Source organism: Microtus oregoni, unplaced genomic scaffold (genome assembly GCF_018167655.1).
Source record: "Microtus oregoni isolate MIOR12 unplaced genomic scaffold, Mior012 000161F_ref0000079, whole genome shotgun sequence".
NCBI lineage: Eukaryota > Metazoa > Chordata > Mammalia > Rodentia > Cricetidae > Microtus > Microtus oregoni.
Genome location: NW_024544816.1, coordinates 475,506 through 496,863, shown reverse-complemented (window position 1 = coordinate 496,863; position 21,358 = coordinate 475,506). Strand labels below are relative to the sequence as shown.

The following is a 21,358-nucleotide window of genomic DNA, read 5'->3' as shown; positions in this document are numbered from 1 at the left end:
ATGTCCTACTGTATATGTATTGCTTTTATTGGATAATGAATAAAGCTGTGTTGGCCAATGGCTTATCAGAGTAAAACCAGGCAGGAAATCCTAACAGAGATATATATAGAGAGAGTAGGCGGAGTCAAAGGGACACAAGGATCAAGAGGTAACAAACCATGAGACTAGTGGTAAAATACAAAATAAAAGAAATAGGTTAATTTAAGATATAAGAGCTAGCTAGAAATATGCCTGAGTTATTGGCCAAACAATGTTGCAATTAACATAGTTTCTGTGTGATTATTTGGGTGTGGTCAGGAAACAAACCTCAGTCTCTATTTACATATAATTTATTTGGCAGACACAAAGAGAAAAGCAAAATATAATCGTATCTGCACAGCCTGCAAAGCAAGGAAGTGTCGAGAAACGTAAAGACATCTGCTACCAGTGAGAGATTCTTGCTTCATATTTGATTTATGACTTACAAAGTCCACGGAAAAACCTCAATGGTAACTGCAAGCCAGTTAGCTCTTACGTCTGAGACAATGGGGTGTGTGTGAGGAGCAAAGTGGTATTTTCAGTGAGTCTAAGACTGCTTCAAAATAAAAGGTTAAAAACAAGGTCATAGGCATGCAGAATGAAGGGACTTCCTCCCCACAGCGTGTTCAGTACTAAGTGTGTGTGGTGATGGAGGTTATATAAACAGAAAAGAACCCCAACTCCTTTTCTCCTCCTGTTTATTCTATTAATGCTATAACTCCATCATGAGAAAAATGACCATGACTACCGGAAATGCCCAGGTGGTTTTCAATACAGAAAACAGTCAACGATGCTTTGCTCCAGAGTTTCTTCCTTCTCTCTTCTCATACACTATAAACTCACACACCTTTTTGTTGTTTAACATGTACATAAATTAAGGTCACCGTGGCACTAATAAATATGTGTTCTATGTATTTTAATTCTTTGAAATTTAGTAATGGACATAGAAAGTACATGGTGCTTCAGATACATATAAAATATATGTTAAGTTAGATGTTTTTCTTAATATAATTACATGCTAATTTCCCACAAGGATATTTTATTAGGAAAAAGTTATATTTGTCTAAACATGAGAATCTATTGTGTGGTTATCGTCAGTTCTAACTCTGTTCTGTTTGGATTATCAGCCACCAGCAGCACATGAAATTTCCCATAAGAGTCAATGCTTTAGTATATATTCCTCTGGGAGAACCAAGCATTTGCTGATCAGGTCAGAAACTGGAAGGATGACCTATAAGTCGAGGCAAACCAAGGATGGATTACTGTCTCTAGAAGCCTGGCAAGATGCATGAGGCATGGAGAAGATTCTCAGTCAGGGCCTCAGAGAAAACTATCTCTGACAACTTTGGCTTTGGAAATCTAGTTTCCATATTTGAAGAAAATTTATTTATTTATTTATTTTGGTTTTCCGAGGCTGGGTTTCTCTGTAGTTTTGGAGCCTGTCCTGAAACTAGCTCTTGTAGACCAGGCTGGCCTCGAACTTACAGAGATTCACCTATCTCTGCCTCCCAAATGCTGGCATTAAAGGTGTGCACCACCACTGCCTGGCCTAAGAAAAATGAATTTATATTCACCAAATTTTGGTAGTTGTTTCACTATCTCTATTATGGAAGAGTAGGTGGGTGAGTGGGTGGATGGATGGATGGATGGATGGACTCATAGATGGATGATAGTAGATAGATGATAGATAGATAGATAGATAGAGAAGATAGATAGATGATAGATAGATAATAATAATGATGATAGATAAATGATAGATAGATAGAGATAGATAGATAAATGATAGATAAATGATAGATAGATAGAGATAGATAAATGATAGATAGATGATAGATAGATAGATAGATAGATGTAGATAGATAGATAGATAGATAGATAGATAGATAGATAGATAGATAGATAGGAAGATAAATGATGCAGTTTTAGGCAGACTAAGTTCAAGGCCCCCTAAGTTTATGCCTAATCATTATATGAAAATATTAGGAAGTATTCAATGAGGTTATATGTGGTACCATAGTTCTTAGCTGAATCACACAAAACTATAGGTCAGAAACTGTTTAATTGAGGCAATTTTATGTGGCCTGACATAAGAAATTACATAAATAAGTCAACCTTTCTGAATAACCTGATCTTATTTGTCCTCAGGTACAAAACCTTTGCTGACTGTTCTAAGAAAATATTTCCTCTGCATTTTTTCGCACTGCAAACAGAGCCTTAGAACCCATTCATTTCCCTTAGAAAGGGACGCTTCTATCTCCGTGACCTATATGAAACTAAACACTGGAGGCAATTTGTTCTTCGTGCCTTTGCCTGCTATTTCTCTCATTTACACGTCTCCAAGCATGGTTTAATCCTAAATGACAAAGCTGAAGATTCCATCTAAGTCATGGTCAGTGCCAAGGCTCCTCCAGGGGTCTTTCCCTCGTTCCATTTGGCACGGCAGAAACTAACTGTGTTTGACATCATCTGCCTCACAGCTCCGCCTGACACATGGTTCCCATCCACGTGCTCTCGGGGGGGCTTTTGGGAAGATCCGCCCACCTCTCAGATCTCAGGCAAGTGTGCAGCCCGTTCTGGCCTGACTTGCGACCACCCCCACTCTGTAAATTAAGTGTCGGGGTGCACCACCATGTCCAGCTTCACACAAAATATTTTTAAATGGTCGTTTCCTAGAATTTCATACTATCCACCACTTTTCAAAATTTCCTCAATCGTAAAAATAAGAAAAAGGAAATAACTTGGCAATTTAGTAACATTCTAACCAGTAAGAAAATACATAGCCACCAACTCTAACTATAACATGTAAGATTACTACTAAAACCACTTACTTTCTTTCCTTAAAAATTGGATATTTGAAAGGAAATTATATTTACAAAAATTTTAAGTAATACTTAGTTCAGGAAATTTTATGATAAAAATTGATATAGAAAAAGTCAGAAATGTTAATTAAAATATCCCTGTAATTTGAGATTGACTTAAGAAGATTTTTATGACAAAAAAAATTAATGTGTGAGATTTATAGGCATTAATTGCCACTTAAATTGTTATCTACTCTAATTTAACTGTGGGGTTGTTGTTTGGTTTTTTTTGCACAGCTTAGGACTCTAACAGACTATGTAAGAATGTCATTTTGTTTCTGGTTGGCTAAAATCCTGGACTGTTAAGTTCGTCCTTCCTGACACTGTAGATGCCCCTGCCCTGGGCAGCACATAACAGCTGGAGAAACAAGCAGCCTTTTGGAGAAGGAAGCCTCCTCTCCCTTGCCACTGAAAGGCCTGACACATCTTTCTCTGGGACACTTTGCAACCGGGTTTTCAGAAGTCCACACATCTCCCATATCTGTTCATATAAAATTTGACAAAGGAACAGTATGCTATGAAGTGTGTCTTGCCTTTTTGTAGTTTTATGAGCAGAATCTAACCCATAAACAGAGAAGAACAGAAAGAACTGTAAGGCTGAAAGAGTGTCACAGAGGGACACCACCCAATAAGTGACCTCACAGGCTTTCTGTCTTCGCATTAGCGTTACAAAGGAACCTTAGACACATGTGGGCGGACATTTGTCTAGCTCCTATATGAGCTTCGGCAAAAGGAGCAAAATTCTAGAACAAAAGCTTCCCTTCTTGTCTAAATTTGAAGGTCTAGCCTGGGAAGCAGCAACATTTGTCGAGTTGCACGTCTACAACACACCCACCCTTAGAAAGCCTAGGCAGATTAGAAGCTGATGATTCCTCCCAAAACACAGACATTCAAGTTCCACTTCATCTTCTTCTAAGTCACAGGCTTCTCTAGTGTGCTAATACTAGAGAACTGGCATATTAAAATGCAGTCTGGCGCCCTCACTCCATAGATACACACATATACCCATGAGCACACCTGAATACAATACTTCCTTCCCTGCTCCAATGCTTTTCCTTGCAATCCTCCTTTCCACAAATCCAGTTTAAGAACCAGTGTCTCTCTCACGTGGCTTCCATCAGACAGCAATTGCCTTCTCCGTGATCACTTTGATTTTTGAGTCAGATGTCTTGCTTCTCAATTCTCTCAGAGATACTATTATATAATGAAATAAACTTACTGTTTTCTTTAACACTTTGAGAGCATAGGGCTTCTGGGTCCCCTTCTGTTTGCATCTGTACACAATGGATGTAGCACCCCTTGAGGGGGAAAAAGACAAAAAGAAAATGTTATGCTGTGGACATGACTTAAAGAGGAAATCTTGAAAGTGTCTCTTGCAGGTTTGCTCATGATTACCAAGGGTTCATAACTAGATACTAGTCCAAGATGCCAAGGGCCTTTCTTTCCTCACAACTGACATCTCTCAGAAAATTCTAAGATTTTTACTGGCTTTGCTTGCTGCTGCCAAAAAGCATACCCAGGGTCATTGCATTTGATGGGCTCTTAAGAAAATCAAGTCGTAGGGAAAATAATATTTTTTCAAGAACAGCCAAACATTGGAGTCCCAGGGTTCCTAAGAGTCCATGATTTGAATGAAATAAATCAGAAAGCTTCAGGGGGAGGGTTCTGAGCTCAGCGTTCTCGTGAGTGACTGAACAGTCTGGGCTTCTTCAAGTCCTTAAAGGAGCTCAGGAAGTGCCCACCGCACTTTTGTATTCTGCTGAGGAGAATGAGCTAAGAAGGGATTGCTTGGAGTTCCATCTGTGGGTGGAGATCAAGGGGAGTTCTTCACAGAGATCATCATGGTCTGAACGTCCCCACACCACACACAAAGCAAGAGAGCAAGAAAACAGAGACATGGAGGGCATGACAGGCCACAGTGGTTTAAGTTTCAACTTTGAGAAAGAACTTACGGGAATGCCTTAAAGTAAGATCAGTTTGAATTAAGCCTTTTAGACTCTGAAGACCAAGCAGAAGGACTTCTGTAGTTGGTTGCTTTTTACTCTTTACTCTTTTGGGGGCCCAACACCCAGCTTCCAGATAGTCACATGGAGGCCTTTTCTTTATTATGAATGCCCAGCCTTAGCTTGACTTGTTTTTACCCAGCTTTTCGTAAATTATCCCATCTATCTTTTGCCTCCGGGCTTTTATCTTTCTCTGTTCCTACATGCCTTTTCTTTACTTCTTACTCCATGGCTGGCTGTGTAGCTTGGTGGCTGGCCCATGGAGTCGTCCTCTCCTTCTTTCACTTCTTGATCTTCCCATCCCAGCTTTCTCCTCCTATTTATTCTCTCTGCCGGACAGCCCCACCTATTTCTCTCTCCAGCCTAGCTATTGACTGTTCAGCTCTTTATTAGACCAATCAGGTGTTTTAGGCAGGCAAAGCAACACAGCTTCACAGAGTTAAACAAATGCAATATGAAAGAACGCAACACATCTTCGCATCACTAAAACAAATGTTCCACAGCTTAAACAAATGTAACACATCTTAAAATAATATTCCACAACAGACTTCTGATGACATATTCAGCTCACGGTCCTGTAACTCTACATATGCACAGAGAATTGTAATAAACACATGCCAGGTGCCTGAGTAAAATTAACTTTCAACGGACAGAAGTTAGGCCTGGAGCACCAAAGCAGTTACATTAAGTCTTACTGCATTTTTAAAAGATGTTAAGAGACCATACATACATGCAAGGAGTTCTAGAGGAGAAATAAGTGAAGATAAAATAAAGTTGGGTCATATTCTGTGCTATGTATTATATTTTTAAAAGGTAGATTCTAATTAATTAAATGTGTGTGCTATATAACCTAGGTCAATGACTAAAATAATTATTTAAAATAAAACTATAATAATTTAATAATATATAAATGCAAAACTCAAAATTAAATGCAAAGTAAGGGGAAAAACCCAAGGGACTCAACAAATAAAATAGCTATAATGTAGTGGGTTGAAATTCAGTAGAAATAATTACACTAAATTTAAACTAAATATAACAATTAAAACCTCATTCATTCATTGTATTGGATCATAACACCAGGATTAAACTGCATACTATAAACAAAATCCATTTATGGATAAAGGGAAATGTAGGTCAAAAAAATAAAATGACCAATAAAACATATATGCAGAGCTTTAATGAAAGAAAACACCTACATTTACATAAAAGTGAATCTCAGAAAATCAGTAGGGGAATACTACTAAGTTTTGAAAGGTCAGATTCCCTAAGTTACCAAAGTATGCACAAATGTGCATGCATATCCCAACAGATCTCTAAGACACATGAAGCTCATGATACATGATGCTCATACATAGAGCTGGAAGAAGTAAGAATATCCATAAGCATACATGGAGTCTGAGCATACTCTCAGCAACTGGCAGAAAATGTAGCAAACTTTTGCCAAGGATACAGAATATATGAGTGACATTTCCAACTAAATTAAGCTAGCTTGTATTTATAGAAAATGACAAAAAGAACAGAATACAAAAATATACAGAAATAGTTTTGTGTGTACATGAAGACTTCATCTATCAGTATAAAAACAGTTCAGAGTAAGAATCATCTTCCCAAAAAGAGATGCTTATAAAAAACAATGGAATGGGAGAAAATATTTATAAAACATATCTGATGAGAGGTAAATATCCAAAAATATGTAAGGGACTCAAACAAGTCAATAATAGGAAAGCAAATACACATATTCACACAGTGGAAAGGGAGTGGACATTTCTTGAAAGCAGACATGCCACGGCTCAGCTCAGTAGGTATTCCACACCACTAATCCATCAGAAATACCAAAGGCAAACAAACAGGAGACGCCAGGCTCTACCCGTCAAAATGGCCTTTATCAAAAAGATGGATCAAATCCAGTATTTCTCAACTTTCTCTCCCCTAAAAGCCACCAACTGTCCCAGTTCTTTACTGGGATCACAAGAAGGGCTCTGTTGTGGACAGTCAGTTGCTTCAATGCTTTAAAGAAAAGACCCTTTAAAAGTTACTTTTACCAATGAAGTCGCACTGGGTGTAGTAGCTGGGATGAAAATGGCCCCCATAGGCTCACAGGTAGTGGCATTATTTGAAAAGATTAGGACTCATAGCCTTATTGGGGTAGATTTGGCCTTATTGGAGGAAGTATGTCCCTGGGGTGGACTTGAGGTTTCAGAAGCTTAAGTCTGGCGCTCTCTCTCTCTCTCTCTCTCTCTCCTGTCTGCTGACTCAGAGATCCAGACGTACAACTCTTGGCTCCTTCTCCAGCACCATGTCTGCATGCCATCATGCTTCCTGCTATGACAGCAATAGACTAAACCTCTGAACTGTAAGCCAGCCCCAATTAAATGTTTTCCTTTGTAAGGTGGCTGATGTCATAGTGTCTCTTCCCAGCAGCAGAAACCCTAACTCGGGCTAGATTAACCACACTTTAGGGCAGACTCCACACCAGGAGTGGCTGGCTAACATGAAACAAACAATGGTGTTTTTGTAGACTATATCTCATTTTTGCTTTTTTTTTTGGCAGTTTTTTTTAATCTTATTGTTCTTTTGCTTGTTTATTTAAATTTCATTTGTGTGTTTCTGTGGGGCTATTTTTGTAATGTTTCTTAATTTTGTTATTTTATTTTGTATTCATTTTCATAGTGTATGTATGTGTGTTTCTTTTGTTTGTGTGTTCTCTTTTCTTTCTTTTGTTGAAAATATTTTTCCATACAATGTATTCTAGCCATGGTCTCCCCTCCCCCAACTACCAAAAACATCCCCCATCTTCCTTCCCAACAGATTCTACACCCTTTCTATCTCACGTTAGAAAACGGGCATCTAAAGAATAATAATAACACAAGATAAAAGAAAAAACAAACAAACTGGACTAGAAAAAAACCAAAGAGAAGAAAACGGGTCACAGGAAAAGCAGAAGAGACGTATGTGGACACAGAGACACGCATGTTCATATGCAGAAGAATCCCCTAAAAACACAAAACTGAAAGCTGTAATGTCTATGCAAAGGACTTATAAGTAAGAAAAAAGAAAGCAAAGGGGAAAATGCCTGTCAAAATTTATAAGGCAAAGAATGTACAAAGATGTCATGAGTTTTTTTTTAAATATTTACTTATTATGTATGCAATATTTTGTCTACATGTATTCCTGCAGGCCAGAAGAGGGCACCAGACCTCATTACAGATGGTTGTGAGCCACCATGTGGTTGCTGGGAATTGAACTCAGGACCTTTGGAAGAGCAGGCAATGCTCTTAACCGCTGAGCCATCTCTCCAGCCCCTCCTGAGTTCTTTAGTGTTGGTCATGTGCTGCTGAGCAAGGGGCCTGGCTCTGCAGGACCGGCACACGCATGAATTCACAGAGACGGAGACAGCATGCACAGGGCCTGTATGGCTCTGTGGGTCCCAGAGCTGAGAGCAGATGTGGACACAAACCCACATCCATAACCCAGCTATGCCCAATTGATAACCATTCTCCAATGGAGTCTCAGGGATACGAATCACTCTTGTCTGCTTTGTTTTGTTTGTTTTCTTTTAAGAGAGAGAATAAAAGAACATAAAGTTAGGGGCTAGGGAGGTGGAGAGGGAGAGAACTTAGAAGGAGCTGAGGGACAAAAAAATCATGATCAAATACACTGTATGAAAAAAAGTTCAGGTTTTTTTAATTTTTTTTTTTTTTGAGACAGGGTTTCTCTGTAGCTTTGGAGCCTGTCCTGGAAATAGCTCTTATAGACCAGGCTGGCCAAGAACTCACAGAGATCCACCTGCCTCTGCCTCCCTAGTGCTGGGATTAAAGGCGTGCGCCACCACCACCTGGCAAATTCAGTTTGTTTTTTTTTTTAAGTTTAAAAATAAAAAGTTTCCTTTAATTTGGGTTGTGAGATAGCAGGACGTCACCTCCAGTTGGGTTAGCTCTCCTCTTCACTGTGACTTCCCCATCCCTGCTCTCACACCCAGCCCTGCTTCAGATACTCAGTCCTCAGGGTCCTGTATCACTGCTTTCTGTTTTACTTACAGTCTACTACTCTCCCTTCCCTGGTAGGAAGGCCCCATTCTAGTTTCCTGGCTTCCACTTGTGCTCCAAAATTGGACGCATCAAAGGCTCTATGAAAAAGCCTTACAGAAACCCCTAGTTGGTAAGCTAATGTTTTTAAAACCACAACTTGGAAAGAGTTCCTATGAAATGCCCTGCAGAGGTGCGCAGTGTTGGTTCCAGAAGGCATGGGTTACTGAGGTGTGGGATGCTTCCCTACAAATTTTGTCAGAGTTGTAATCAACCACAGACTTCTCCAGAACAGCACATCCCATTGCCCTTTTGCTTGGCTACCGTAGTGGTATGAATGAGAACGGATCCGAAGGCTCAGATCTGAGCACCTGATCCTTGGAGATGCAACCGCTTTTCCAACTCTCAGAGAGCAGCTGGACAGTTATATCAAAATGCCCAGATTTCATTTGCAGGAAAAAGAAAACCCTTTTTAAATTTCAAATAGGAAAAAAGTGAAAATAACCAAGGGGTGAGACTAAGGAGGGGAAACCAGAAAAAGAGGCTGTTAAAGAAAAGTGATGGGAAAAGGGTGCTTTCCCTATGTAATGGTGTGAGGAGCACGGGGCAGTGACTGATGGATAGGACTTCAACTTGAAACATCTTCAGGCAAGTATCCATCTCAAGCTCTTCCCTCACATCTTAAATCAGCCCAGATGTTCCCAGTGGCTCTAGTCGAGCAATACGAGGCTGTACATATGTATAATGCATATTACATGGCATAACTAGGTGGATTATATAGAGTACTGTCATTATACTATTCATAATTTGCTAAGGCTGGACTGCCTACTCTTGAATGGAAAGTATAGAACTACCTGTGTTGTAACTTTTTAAACCTTGGTATGTGCATGATGATAACCATCACCCGAGATGAAACTCTAACTCAAAGTAATTCTTCTGAAACTCATGGTCAAGAAACCCAGAGTGAAAGCAACAGACAGGCCCAGGCTCTAAAGGGCACTGGGCTTCATCACTATCGAGGCAGTTAAAGAAATGCTCACTTGAACAGCTTCTGGCCTCCGTGGTCATTTTGTAAGGACTAGCTGTGTGTGAGCAGACAAGAACAATGAAGCACCTTTTTCTTGAATAGTACGACGGTGTCTTCAGATCTATAGTCACCTCGTTTCCTTTGGATCTCGGGGATCACTGGACAGTTCCCTATGGAGGAATGAAGCCGTAACACTACTCTATGCTTTCTGTGATAAAATGTATTGTCGATGTCTTTTTAAATGCATGTGTATTTTTATGTGTTTATATATGTTTGTACAATATATTCACATGCACGTGCATGGGAGTGACTGTATACACGTGTGTATACTTGTGAGTGTGTGTGTTTGTGCATGTGGAGACCAGAGCTTGATGACAGGTGTTTTCCTCTTTCACTATCGTACTTTATGAGATGGGGTCTCTTGCTAAACTTGGAGCTCACTGATTCCGCTAGACTAGCTCACCAGCAGGGCCCGGCGGGAGTCGTCTGGTTTCTGCCCCACTGGTGCTGGAAGTACAGCCCTAGATGCCAGGCTCAGCTTCTGTTTGCTTGGGGTTTTGTTGTTATTGTTGTTTTGTTTTGTTTGAGACAGGGTTTCTCTGTAGCTTTGGAGACTGTCCTGGAACTCACTTGGTAGACCAGGCTACCCTCGAACTCTCAAAAGAGTCACCTGTCTCTGCCTCCTAAGTGCTAGGATTAAAGGCATGTGCCACCACCGCCCGGCCGGGCTCAGCTTTTAGATCGGTTCTGGAAGACTGAACTCAGGTCATCGAGTTTGCACAGCCATTGCATTACCAACTTAGCTGCATCTGTAGCCCTGTCGTGATTTCTACATTAAAATAATTTGTGTATAAACATATTAAAATGATGTTCCATTTTCATATTCACACATTTAAGTTAGTCATTTGATTTTGGCAAAAAATCTACACTATATTTTGGAGAAATTAGTGAAGCAAATTATTTTGCATAAATCTAGCTTAACTATTTTTAATTGTAATCCTAGACTTAAAAGCTGTTGATTATATATTTGTATATTGAGTTGAAATATTTTAAAAGCTTTTGCCAAAAACTATTTATAAATTAAAATTGTTGTTGAGTTAATTCAATATGGTTAGAAAAATTGAGCAATCCATGCTATTTAATAGACTTACTTCTCTATGAATTATTGAGAAGTAGTGAGTTTTCAATTGGTAACTTTTTCAATTTTTCATAAATTTTGGGTGAGTCTTGAAAATCACTTTCTCTTACTTTTTTCTATTCTTCTATCAGTTATCATAAGTGAAAATAGGATAGGGTGAATGTTACAGGCTATATATTCGTAATTGGATGTTTAATCTCATCTTTGAACAAGGTGGTTTTATTGGTATTTTTTCTTAATTTCTTTTGAAATTCACATTAAAATGAACTTCCCCTTCCCTGACTGTGTCACGGCTCCTCAATGCTCTCTACCCACCGCGCTTCAAGGTATTCTTCCAGCACCAATGCCAAAAGCAAAGCAAAACACTACCCCACAGAAGAAGAATGAATGATAAAACTCTCTGTGGGCATTTTCAGTCTACAACTGAAGTGGATGCCAGAATTGAGAGGCTGTCATGTTCGTGGCCACAATGTAGAGGCTGACGTCTTCTGGAAGTGCTCCAGGTGAATCAGCTATTACAGCCTCACAGTAAATCTCAAAAACTCCACATCAGAGAACAATGTTGATGCCCAAACCCTAGGACACCCCCAAGCTCAAGGTTTGATAAGCTCGGCATCAGAGTGTTTCTGCAAATACACTCCCATTCTCAAGTTCATGTACATCTTGTCTCCTCCCGGGATCCCATCCCTCATTTCATGGCAGCTTGCGTTCTACTTGATGTCTCATCCTGACTCTTCCAGCCGTCTGCCTAGTGACTTCCCTAGTTATTGCTTCATCCTGATGCCATCTGACTCCACCCACTGCCTTGCAGGTATAATTCCTGATCTCACTCTCCTTCAAGACTTCTTCCTTACTCTACTGGCTTCCCTAGGTCAGCAGCAGGAGCCAGTGGCTCCACATTCCAAACCCTTGCTGGACAGCATACTCATCTCTCCAAAAAGTTTCCCATTCACATCTGGTTACTAAAGTTCATCTCTGATGAAGGATGCTTAAAAGAAATCCCACACTAGCTCAGAATTGAGAAAATAGACAGTTAGGACGCATGCTCTACATCGGCATAAGTAGTATAAGAGGCCACGCCCCAGTGGGCAGGTAACTACTGGCTGTAGGACTTCCTACAGCTCATCTCGATGCCTGGATCCCTTCAAAAGACTCTTTAGAAGCAATTCTTCTTATTTGAAATAAAGAAATGACTGAGGCCCTCATCCTTAAGGAAAGTAAAAGCCCAGAGGCTCTGAAATGGAAGCGCTCAATACCAGGCACTAGAGAGGAAGCAGCCTTGAATCTTCTCCACCACAAAGGAGCATGTGGCAAGACAGAACTTGTGGAATAAAGCTGTGACATTCTTACAAGTCCTTCACTTTGTATTGGACCACTCAGTGCCTCATGCTGTTGGCCATTTGCACAGCTATTACAACTTCTTCTAAGTCATTTGCTTCCTTTTCCCTGTGTGCAGTTGTGTGCATGCAGAAAGAACATCCAAAGCTGAATTCTCGGTCAAATGTTTAATGTCCTAACACAGTATGAGATCTCATATAATTATAACTCTGTCATTCACCTTTACCCCATTACTTCCTACCATTCAATACCAACCATCTACTATAAGGTATTTAATTTATAGGCGATGCAACCTCCACATCTTTACTTATGCTCATTAACATTAATAAACAATATTCAACAGTTCTGAATACCATTTATCATTTGTTAAAGATGTCAATCATGCAATATCTCAGTCCACAATTTACATTTTTTCAATGAAATGAAAGGCAGAGATGTTTTAGTATTAACGTACGTTGCTGCTGAGATACATTTCATTGATGTTACTGAAAGAAGCAACCACGGTTGACTTATTCGTCTACCTCAAACATTTAGTGGATATACTGGTAATATTTTCTTCATAATTCAATTCTAACTTTCTAATGATACATAATGATAATACACCTTTATTCTGCATTAGACAAAGATTTTGATTTGGAAAGCAATCTCTGAATGTCAGGCAGACCAAGAACTGCACAAGACCTCTTCCAGTGTCAGGAGAACAAGACCAGTCAGGGTCAGAAGGACAAGGAGCTGTGCAAGGCCTCTCCCAGTGTCAGGCTGACCAGAAACTGCACAAGGTATCTCCCAGTGTCAGGCAGACAAGCAACTGTGCAAGCCCTCTCCCAGGGTCAGGCTGACCAGAAAATGCACAAGGCCTCTCCCAGGGTCAGGAGAACAAGAGAAGTCCGGTAACACGCTACCATTCACAGAAATCGCTCTCCAAGACTTCAAGTTTGCATTTCCAAATATGACCAAGTAGGAAATACAATTATTCTCAAAGACTATAAAAGCTACTTCATTGTAGTTCACTTCATTTTTAAAATTGAACTTGTTAGAGTGTAAACATGATTCTTAAGTTTGTGTGGGAATGAGAATATTTTTTCATATCTTCAAAAGCATCTGAAGTCACTGCTTGCTCTCAAAATGGAGTAGGTTTAACTCAATTAAAATGTACCAACCCTACCCAAATAAACAAAAATGTAGAACTAATGGAGGCCAGGGAGATGGCTCAGAGGCTAAAGGTACTTGCTGCCAAGCCCGACAGACTGAGTTCAGTCCCCAGAACCAACACGATGGAATGCATGAACGAACTCCCAAGTCTGTCTCTAATCTCCACACAAATGTGTGTGAGCTCTGACATACACAAATGTTCAGGCGTGCACACACAAATAAATAAATAAATAAAGCAAAAATGCATAACCACTATATAGGGAATGTAACGGAACAAACGGATGGTTTTGGCCCTTAGTGAACGTACATATGGTATGGAAATAAAAGAATATGTAAATACATACTTTTTAAAAGAGGCCGATGCTAACAGATATCAAGCAAGCCCGTTTGGGTTAGTATTCACTGCTGTCAACATCATCTGAGTGTATGTGAGATCCAATGGGAGCCCCTCTCTCCTTTCTACCATTGCAGTCTGCTTTTTTGTTGTTGTTGTTGTTGTTGTTGTTTATTTCCTGTGTTCTAAATCACTTTGCTGGTGGTCTGCAATTTCCATTTATTATGTCAAAGGACAGAGTTTTGTTTTTTTTTAAACTGCTTCCCCTCAATTACTTAATTTTTAAATTCTCTTCATTTTTATTTATTCTGTGCATCTTTTACATCATGTTCTTGATCCCATTCATACCTGTGTGCCTTGACATACGCCCTTTGCCCCTGCACCCCAACCCAAATAAAACAAAATTTAAGATTAAAAAAAGGGAAATTTGTTTTAAAAGAACAGAGGAAAAATTTAAAATCTTGTCATGGAAGCTGCAATATGACAAAGTAAGTCACAACGTAGAGCCCTTTGTCCAAAATCTTTACTTGCAAGTGTTCATTGCAGAGAGTCATTGGTCTGGTTTGAGGCCTCTGGTTTCTACCATACCATCGATGCTGGACCTTCACTAGAACTCTTCCTGGCTATCCTGTTGATGCCCTGTGTTGTGGGGATGTTAAGTCTATGGGTCAGCTTCCTTCACATACTCCAGCCGGTCATAGACGGGGTAGATTTAAAGCAGGCCAAGTCACAAGCCAAAACAGCTGTAGGGTTGGTCTACCAGATGGGAAATGGGGACAGCTCTCCCATGTCACAACTTCAGGGCAGGCTCACCCACACCTGCACTAACAGGGATGCCTCTCTCACTCTTATGACCACAGGGCCAGCTCTCCTACCTGCCCCAGGCATTGATGGGGGGGGGGGGGGGCAATCTCTCTCGCATGTGCTACCACAAATAGATAAATTTTCTTTCTTTAATAATAATAATAAACTTCTTCCTTCTTTTTGATGTTCTCTTTTCTTCACTTTCTACTGTCATTTAAACTAGGTAAATAGTAAATACTTTAATAGTTTATTTTTCAATATTCTATTTCATCACTGTCTTGGCTGCTAAAGCACATCAGTGCCTTATTCTGCTAAGGACCACTCTCAGAGTTACAGCACTTATACTAATTTATTACAGCTTGCTCATATAAAACATAGAATCTTAAAAAAAAAAAAGCCGGTCTACAAGAGCTAGTTCCAGGACAGGAACCAAAAGCTACGGAGAAACCCTGTCTCGAAAAATCAAAAAAAAAAAAAAGTGATACTTCTACCACCTTTCCTCCTCTCTCCTTAGGGATGTTATAATGATATATTTTATACTGTATTTATTAAAATACTATATAATATACTTCAATTATTTGATCCTTCTTAAGAGTCAGCAAGAATAAATAAATAAAACAAGTCCTTTCTATGATGCTTCTTCATTTATTCCTATAAATCTGAGTTTATATCCAGTATTATTTTATATTAAACTAAAAACCTCTTTAGCATTCTTCTGATCCATGTATGTAAATGACAGATTACCTCAGCATTCATTTATTTTATTCTAATTGTCTTTATTCGTGTGTGTGTGCGCGCGCGCACAAGTATGTGCTGGCACACATGCAGGAGGACATGCATACGTGTGAAAACTTCTGGGCAGCCTTTGGTGTTGTTCTCTTTAGGCGTCAGTCACCTGATTTTGAGACAGGGCCCGGGGTCTGGGCCTGTGGCTGAGGCCAAGAACCAGGTTCACAGGTGCATGCCGCCATACCTGGCTTTCTCAGTGAGTTGTGGGGATTGAACTCCTGCTTCTGTGGCAAGCACTCACCTACTGAGCTATACTCACACTTCTAAACTCCTATTTTCGCTAAACACAGAACTCCGGGCTGACGGGTTTCTCCTTTCTCCTCGCAGAGCATCAAGCGTGCTGCTCCACCGTCTTCTGTCCTCTTGGCTCACAACTATGCTCAGCGCTTCGGGCATCGGCCCACGCGCATGTCAACTGACGGCGGTACATCAGCTGTATCGGGCAGGCATCTTTGGTTTCTAACCTGGCTCATCTTGTATCCTAGAATAGGTGTCCAATACTCTTGTACTCAAAGCAGTGACCTCTCTAGTTGAGTCTTGATCCCATGCCGTGTTTCTCCCTCTAGGTTTTAACCCTTACTCCTAAAGTGTGTTCCTTTTGAAGTCCCGATCGAGTATCTGAGATACTCAGTGACATCTGACTACCTTCGCTTATCCAGAAATGTCTTTCAATAGCACTTGCCTACTTACCCTCTGTTATCATTCTGTCTCCCTGTGGTTATTGCTGCTTGGTATCATAAAACCTCCCATCCATCACTCCCTGTTTGATAGCCAAAGTGAATGTGGGACTCTTGTGTGAACCTTCATCAAGAACCTCAGACCTCCATCATCCCCTGCTCAGTGCCTTCTTAGATTGTTTACCCAAGAAAAGTCAATATAGTACCTGGTACTCCCCCACTGCCAAGATCAGAAACCCTTCCCTGTAGTCTTAATTTTAATCACCTTATTGAGATATCTAAATATTTAAATCAGATATTACTTTTGCAAAAGAGAAAATTATGTTTATTCTTTAGGCACTTACTAAGAGCAAATTACAGATGCTAACAAACTTTGTGATTGAAGGAGATTAGCAAATAAAATATCATGAGAGTAGAAATAGCAAATTCCCCTTGGCTTCCAGGCAGCCTTTGAAACATCAACAGCCATCTGTTATTGTTTCTGAAGGAGAGAGAATTTTGAGGCATGAGTTATAATTACATTATATCAAAACATTGTGCCCCCAATTTTTCCTGTTGAATAGATGATCAAGAAGACACATTTCAGGACTAAATAATGAACCCATTTTAGATCACAGGCCTTGACATGATTCTCCCTACTTCTTCTAAAGGATTCATATGGCCAAGAGCTCTGCCAGATGGCTCATTTAGACAAGGAAAAGATTTCCTCTCTCAGCTGTAACTTGGGTTTTCTAATATTCGGCAACATTTCAGATTTGATATTAAGAACCTATATAGATCTGAAGTCATGCAACTATGTGCATGTACTCTGTTTGATGGTCTTTCAGTGCATTTTATGCTTTTTAACCTGTTACTCCACTAGTTTTTAAGACGCTGGATTCTGAACTAATTTGGAAATAAAATATAAAATTCCTTCACACAATCAAGAGAAATTGGATGTGCCCATAGCAGAGGATTAAACCAAGTGTGCAGACCTTCTGTGCACAGGAATCTACAGGATTAATCATATGCCCATGACACTGGTGTTGACCAGAAATAAACCTTCTAGACCTTCATCACAATCAGACTGCTCATCCACAGAACAGCACATCACACAGGTCATAGCCACAACAAAGTTCAAGCTCTTCGAACGTTCTATGAATATAAGTATTATAATCCTTAGATGATCACTTTATCGCTTCCCTTTGTCTAACAAATAACATAACATGATTCCTGAACTTTACAGTTGAAGTACACAAGTATTGCTTATTCCCCTATGAAAGTCATAATTATTTCTGTATCATGTGTGTCCTTAGAATAATTGACAATGACATATTCCGTGAAACAAGAATCTGTTTAAAAGAGCTAGCTAAGACAGATGGAGGCCTTAAGACTAACAACCTGCTCCAAATCGCTGTGTACTAGGACTCTGGAATTTCACTTTCTTTTTTTGGTTTAATCTAGTCCCTGCCTGGTCCTCCCCCAGATTCACAAGTCTCCCTCTTCCCTAAGTTTCTGGTAGAAAATTTTCAAGTACTTTTTCTAATCAAATGTACCAGCAGACTTATTATTCCATTTGCTGACATCAGAGTTTACGAAGAGGGCCTGGGCCCCTTCAATGCTGAGTATTTTGTGTCTTTTGGCAGGATTTCCAATTTTGTGGGGAGAGGTTAATTTTAATGACTCTTCAGTATTTCCCTACATCTGACATATGAATCAAAAGCAAGAAAGAAAAGCTTAAATCAGATAGAAATTTCATAGTAATTTTTTGTATGTTCTAAGTCCTCAAAACTAGGCAGAATTCAATTTAAAAATCAGCAACAAAAATATAACAACGAAACCCCTCAATTTTAAGTAGAATATTTTCACTTTTCCCCTGCTTTGTATGCAGTTTTCCAGGCAGTTTAATTGTTTTAAATTTTCATATTCTATCCAGTATTCATATCATTTTCCCCACCATATCCCTCCCTTCATCCCTTCCCATGCCCTCTACCCCACCCTACTCTCAGATTCATGGTTTCTCTTTCTTTAGTTTGTGTGTGTGTGTGTGTGTGTGTGTGTGTGTGTGTGTGTATGACTCAACACACAAACACAAGCTGCTGAGTCATTTTGTGTTGCTCATATGATTTTAGATTGGGGACACTTAGTACTAGATAAGCATTTACAGAGCGCATCTGGGGGAAAACCTTTCTGATTATGGAGAGCATAACCAGCTTTTTAGATTTTGTGCAGTAATTGGCCAATGCAGTTTAATGAACATGGATTCATTCTGACATTGTAGGTAGTTAATAGAACTACAGGTGCATACGCTTACTAATAGGCCATTATCTGTGTATGGAGCTAGTTTTCACTAGGCTTTCTGGCTTTTGATACAGAAGGAAGAATGAAGGACGTCGGAGTTCATCCAGATTTAAAAAAAAAATTGTAGTAACCACCTGTGTCTTATCGGATCACCATGGAATAAAGTTAGAATTTAACAACAATTCTATACCCGGAAAGCCTACAAACTTATGGAATCTGAACAGTCAACTACTGAACTACCCCTGGGTCAAGGAAGAAATAAAGAAAGAAATTAAAGTCTTGCTGGAACTCAACAAAAATAAAGACACAACATACCCAAACCAATGGGACACTAAGAGGAAAGTTCATAGCACTAAGTACCCACATAAAGAAAATGGAGAAAGCCGGGCGGTGGTGGCGTACACCTTTAATCCCAGCACTAGGGAGGCAGAGACAGGCGGATCTCTGTGAGTTCGAGGCCAGCCTGGTCTACAAGAGCTAGTTCCAGGACAGGAACCAAAAGCTATGGAGAAACCCTGTCTCAAAAAAATCCATCTGAAAAAGCATGGGATAAAACCTGACTCGCTGAACATAGCAGACAATGAGGACTACTGAGAACTCAAGAACAATGGCAATGGGTTTTTTGATCCTACTGCATGTACTGGCTTTGTGGGAGCCTAGGCAGTTTGGATGCTCACCTTATTAGACCTGGTTGGAGGTGGGTGGTCCTTGGACTTTCCACAGGGCAGGGAACCCTGATTGCTCTTTGGGCTGATGAGGGAGAGGGACTTGACCGGGGGAGGGGGAGGGAAATGGGAGGCGGTGGTGGGGAGGAGGCAGAAATCTTTAATAAATAATTAATAAAAAAAAAAGAAAGAAAGAAAATGGAGAAAGCTCACATTAGAGACTTAACAGCACACCTGCAAGCCCTAGGGGGAAAAAAGCAGAAAATCAACAAGATTCGCAAAACCCTATCCAAACTAATCAAAAGGCAGAAAGAGAACATGCAAATTAACAAGATCAGAAATGAAAAGGGGGACATAACAACAGACACTGAGGAAATTCAGAGAATCATTAGGTCTTACTACAAAAGCCTGTATGCCACAAAATTGGAAAATGTAAAAGAAATGGAATTTTTTAGATAAGTACCATATACCAAAAATTAAATCAAGACCAAGTAAACAATTTAAATAGACCTATAAGTCACGAGGAAATAGAAGCTGTCATCAAAAACCTCCCAACCAAAAAAGCCCAGAACCAGATGGTTTTAGTGCAGAATTCTACCAGAACTTCCAAGAAGAGCTAATACCTATATTCCTTAATAAACAGAAGAGTCATTACCAAATTCCTTTTATGAAGCTACAGTTACCCTGATATCAAAACCACACAAAGACTCAACCAAGAAAGAGAATTACAGGCCAATCTCACTCATGAACATCGATGCAAAAATTCTCAATAAAATACTGGCAAACCGAATCCAAAAACAAAGTCTTTAAAGAGACAGATTACAGACTGTCATAGAATAAAGAAATAAAGAAAAATAAGCCACGTAAAGTTGGAAAATACACAGAGAGTCTAGATTATGTATATTATTGTGTTTTATTTGAATTTTTGACTGTTAAAAGAGCTACCTAACGAGAGCTATTTAATTGTATGGACTGCCAAGTTCAACCAACATAAAGGTATCTTGACTTCAGAATTTGAGTCTAAAGATTTGTTGCTTTGGAAAAGAAGTTCTTCTTTTGTTTCCACAGAGGATGAAAACCTGTGGATTCATTCCAGACTAATGTGGTTTGATAAACCAAGATCACCTGAAAGGTCTCTGAGAACATCCCAAGAATTACTTTGCCCAATAAACAGAAGGAAGTAGTTTGGAGAGAACTATGCCCAAATTACTTAAATGTTGTTTATAAATGTTTGTTTACATTTAAAGAGGGATATGCTATAGAGATTTGCATTGGTATGGATCTTGGTTTATTGATACAAATTTTGTTATATGTGTATTTCTGCTCTTGATTAAGGTATTGTGTTTATAAAGCTAATTTTAAAATGTAATTTATAATTAAGAAATATAGGTTAATAGATAATCATCTATAATAGTCAAGCTTGCAGTCATGCTAGTTAGGTTTTCTAAATATACTGAGATATATTTCAGATGAATAGGGATTCTTCAAATCTTTCAAAGATCTTCAGAATATGGCATTTAAAATGTTTTAAGAACTTAGGACTTTTCATGACAATAAGACATGTCTGCTCCTGGCAGCACCAATCTACTTCAAGAGGATGATGGGTATTAAAGAGGCTCCTTATGGCATGTATTAGGCATTTGGGCAATGTTCTTGCCTGGACTGCTTGATAAAATGGACATGAAGGACCCACAGAAAAATGATTGCTAAAGTTGCCTAAAGAAGGTGAGAAAAATCCTCCAGGGTTTCTGCTTCATGAAAGAGTCTGCCAGACATTCTGCGAGATACAGAAGAAAGTGACAGACAAACTGCCAATATAGACAAAACTGACTTTGAAATGTCCTGCTTCATGGAAAAGTCTGCTAGATACTATGGGCCTGTGGGCTGAAGATTGGATGCCCCAACAATACAGAAGATCTTTGGTTGACTGTCCAGGCAGCAAGATGTCTCTGTTAATTCTAGAGTTTTGGAAGTTGCTTACAATACACTTCCTATTTACTTAGGTAATATTATATCCTTCTGGAGACTTTGATGGAGTTGAAGAATAGTTATAATTATAGTTTTCCTTAGTTATTATAAAAGATAAAGTAAATATAAATAATTTTAACTATAATTCTTGCTTGATAACTGTTCTGTTGTATGTAATCTTACTATGTTCAAGTTAAAACCTTCTTTTTTATCTACACAGAAATGGGAGCTAATGTGGGACTTCCTTCTGTATATGTGTTGCTTTTATTGGTTAATGAATAA

General features: G+C 39.3%; 1 protein-coding gene across 1 annotated transcript in view; it reads right to left on the bottom strand.

Annotated features, from left to right (window-relative positions):
- Nucleotides 1-21,358, bottom strand: part of Camk4 (calcium/calmodulin dependent protein kinase IV) — a 236,193-nt gene that overhangs the window by 109,537 nt on the left and 105,298 nt on the right. Inside the window, exon 2 of the mRNA XM_041647159.1 lies at nucleotides 4,096-4,174. Within this exon, the coding sequence (XP_041503093.1) occupies nucleotides 4,096-4,174 (79 nt within the window). The remainder of the gene's footprint in view (nucleotides 1-4,095; nucleotides 4,175-21,358) is intronic.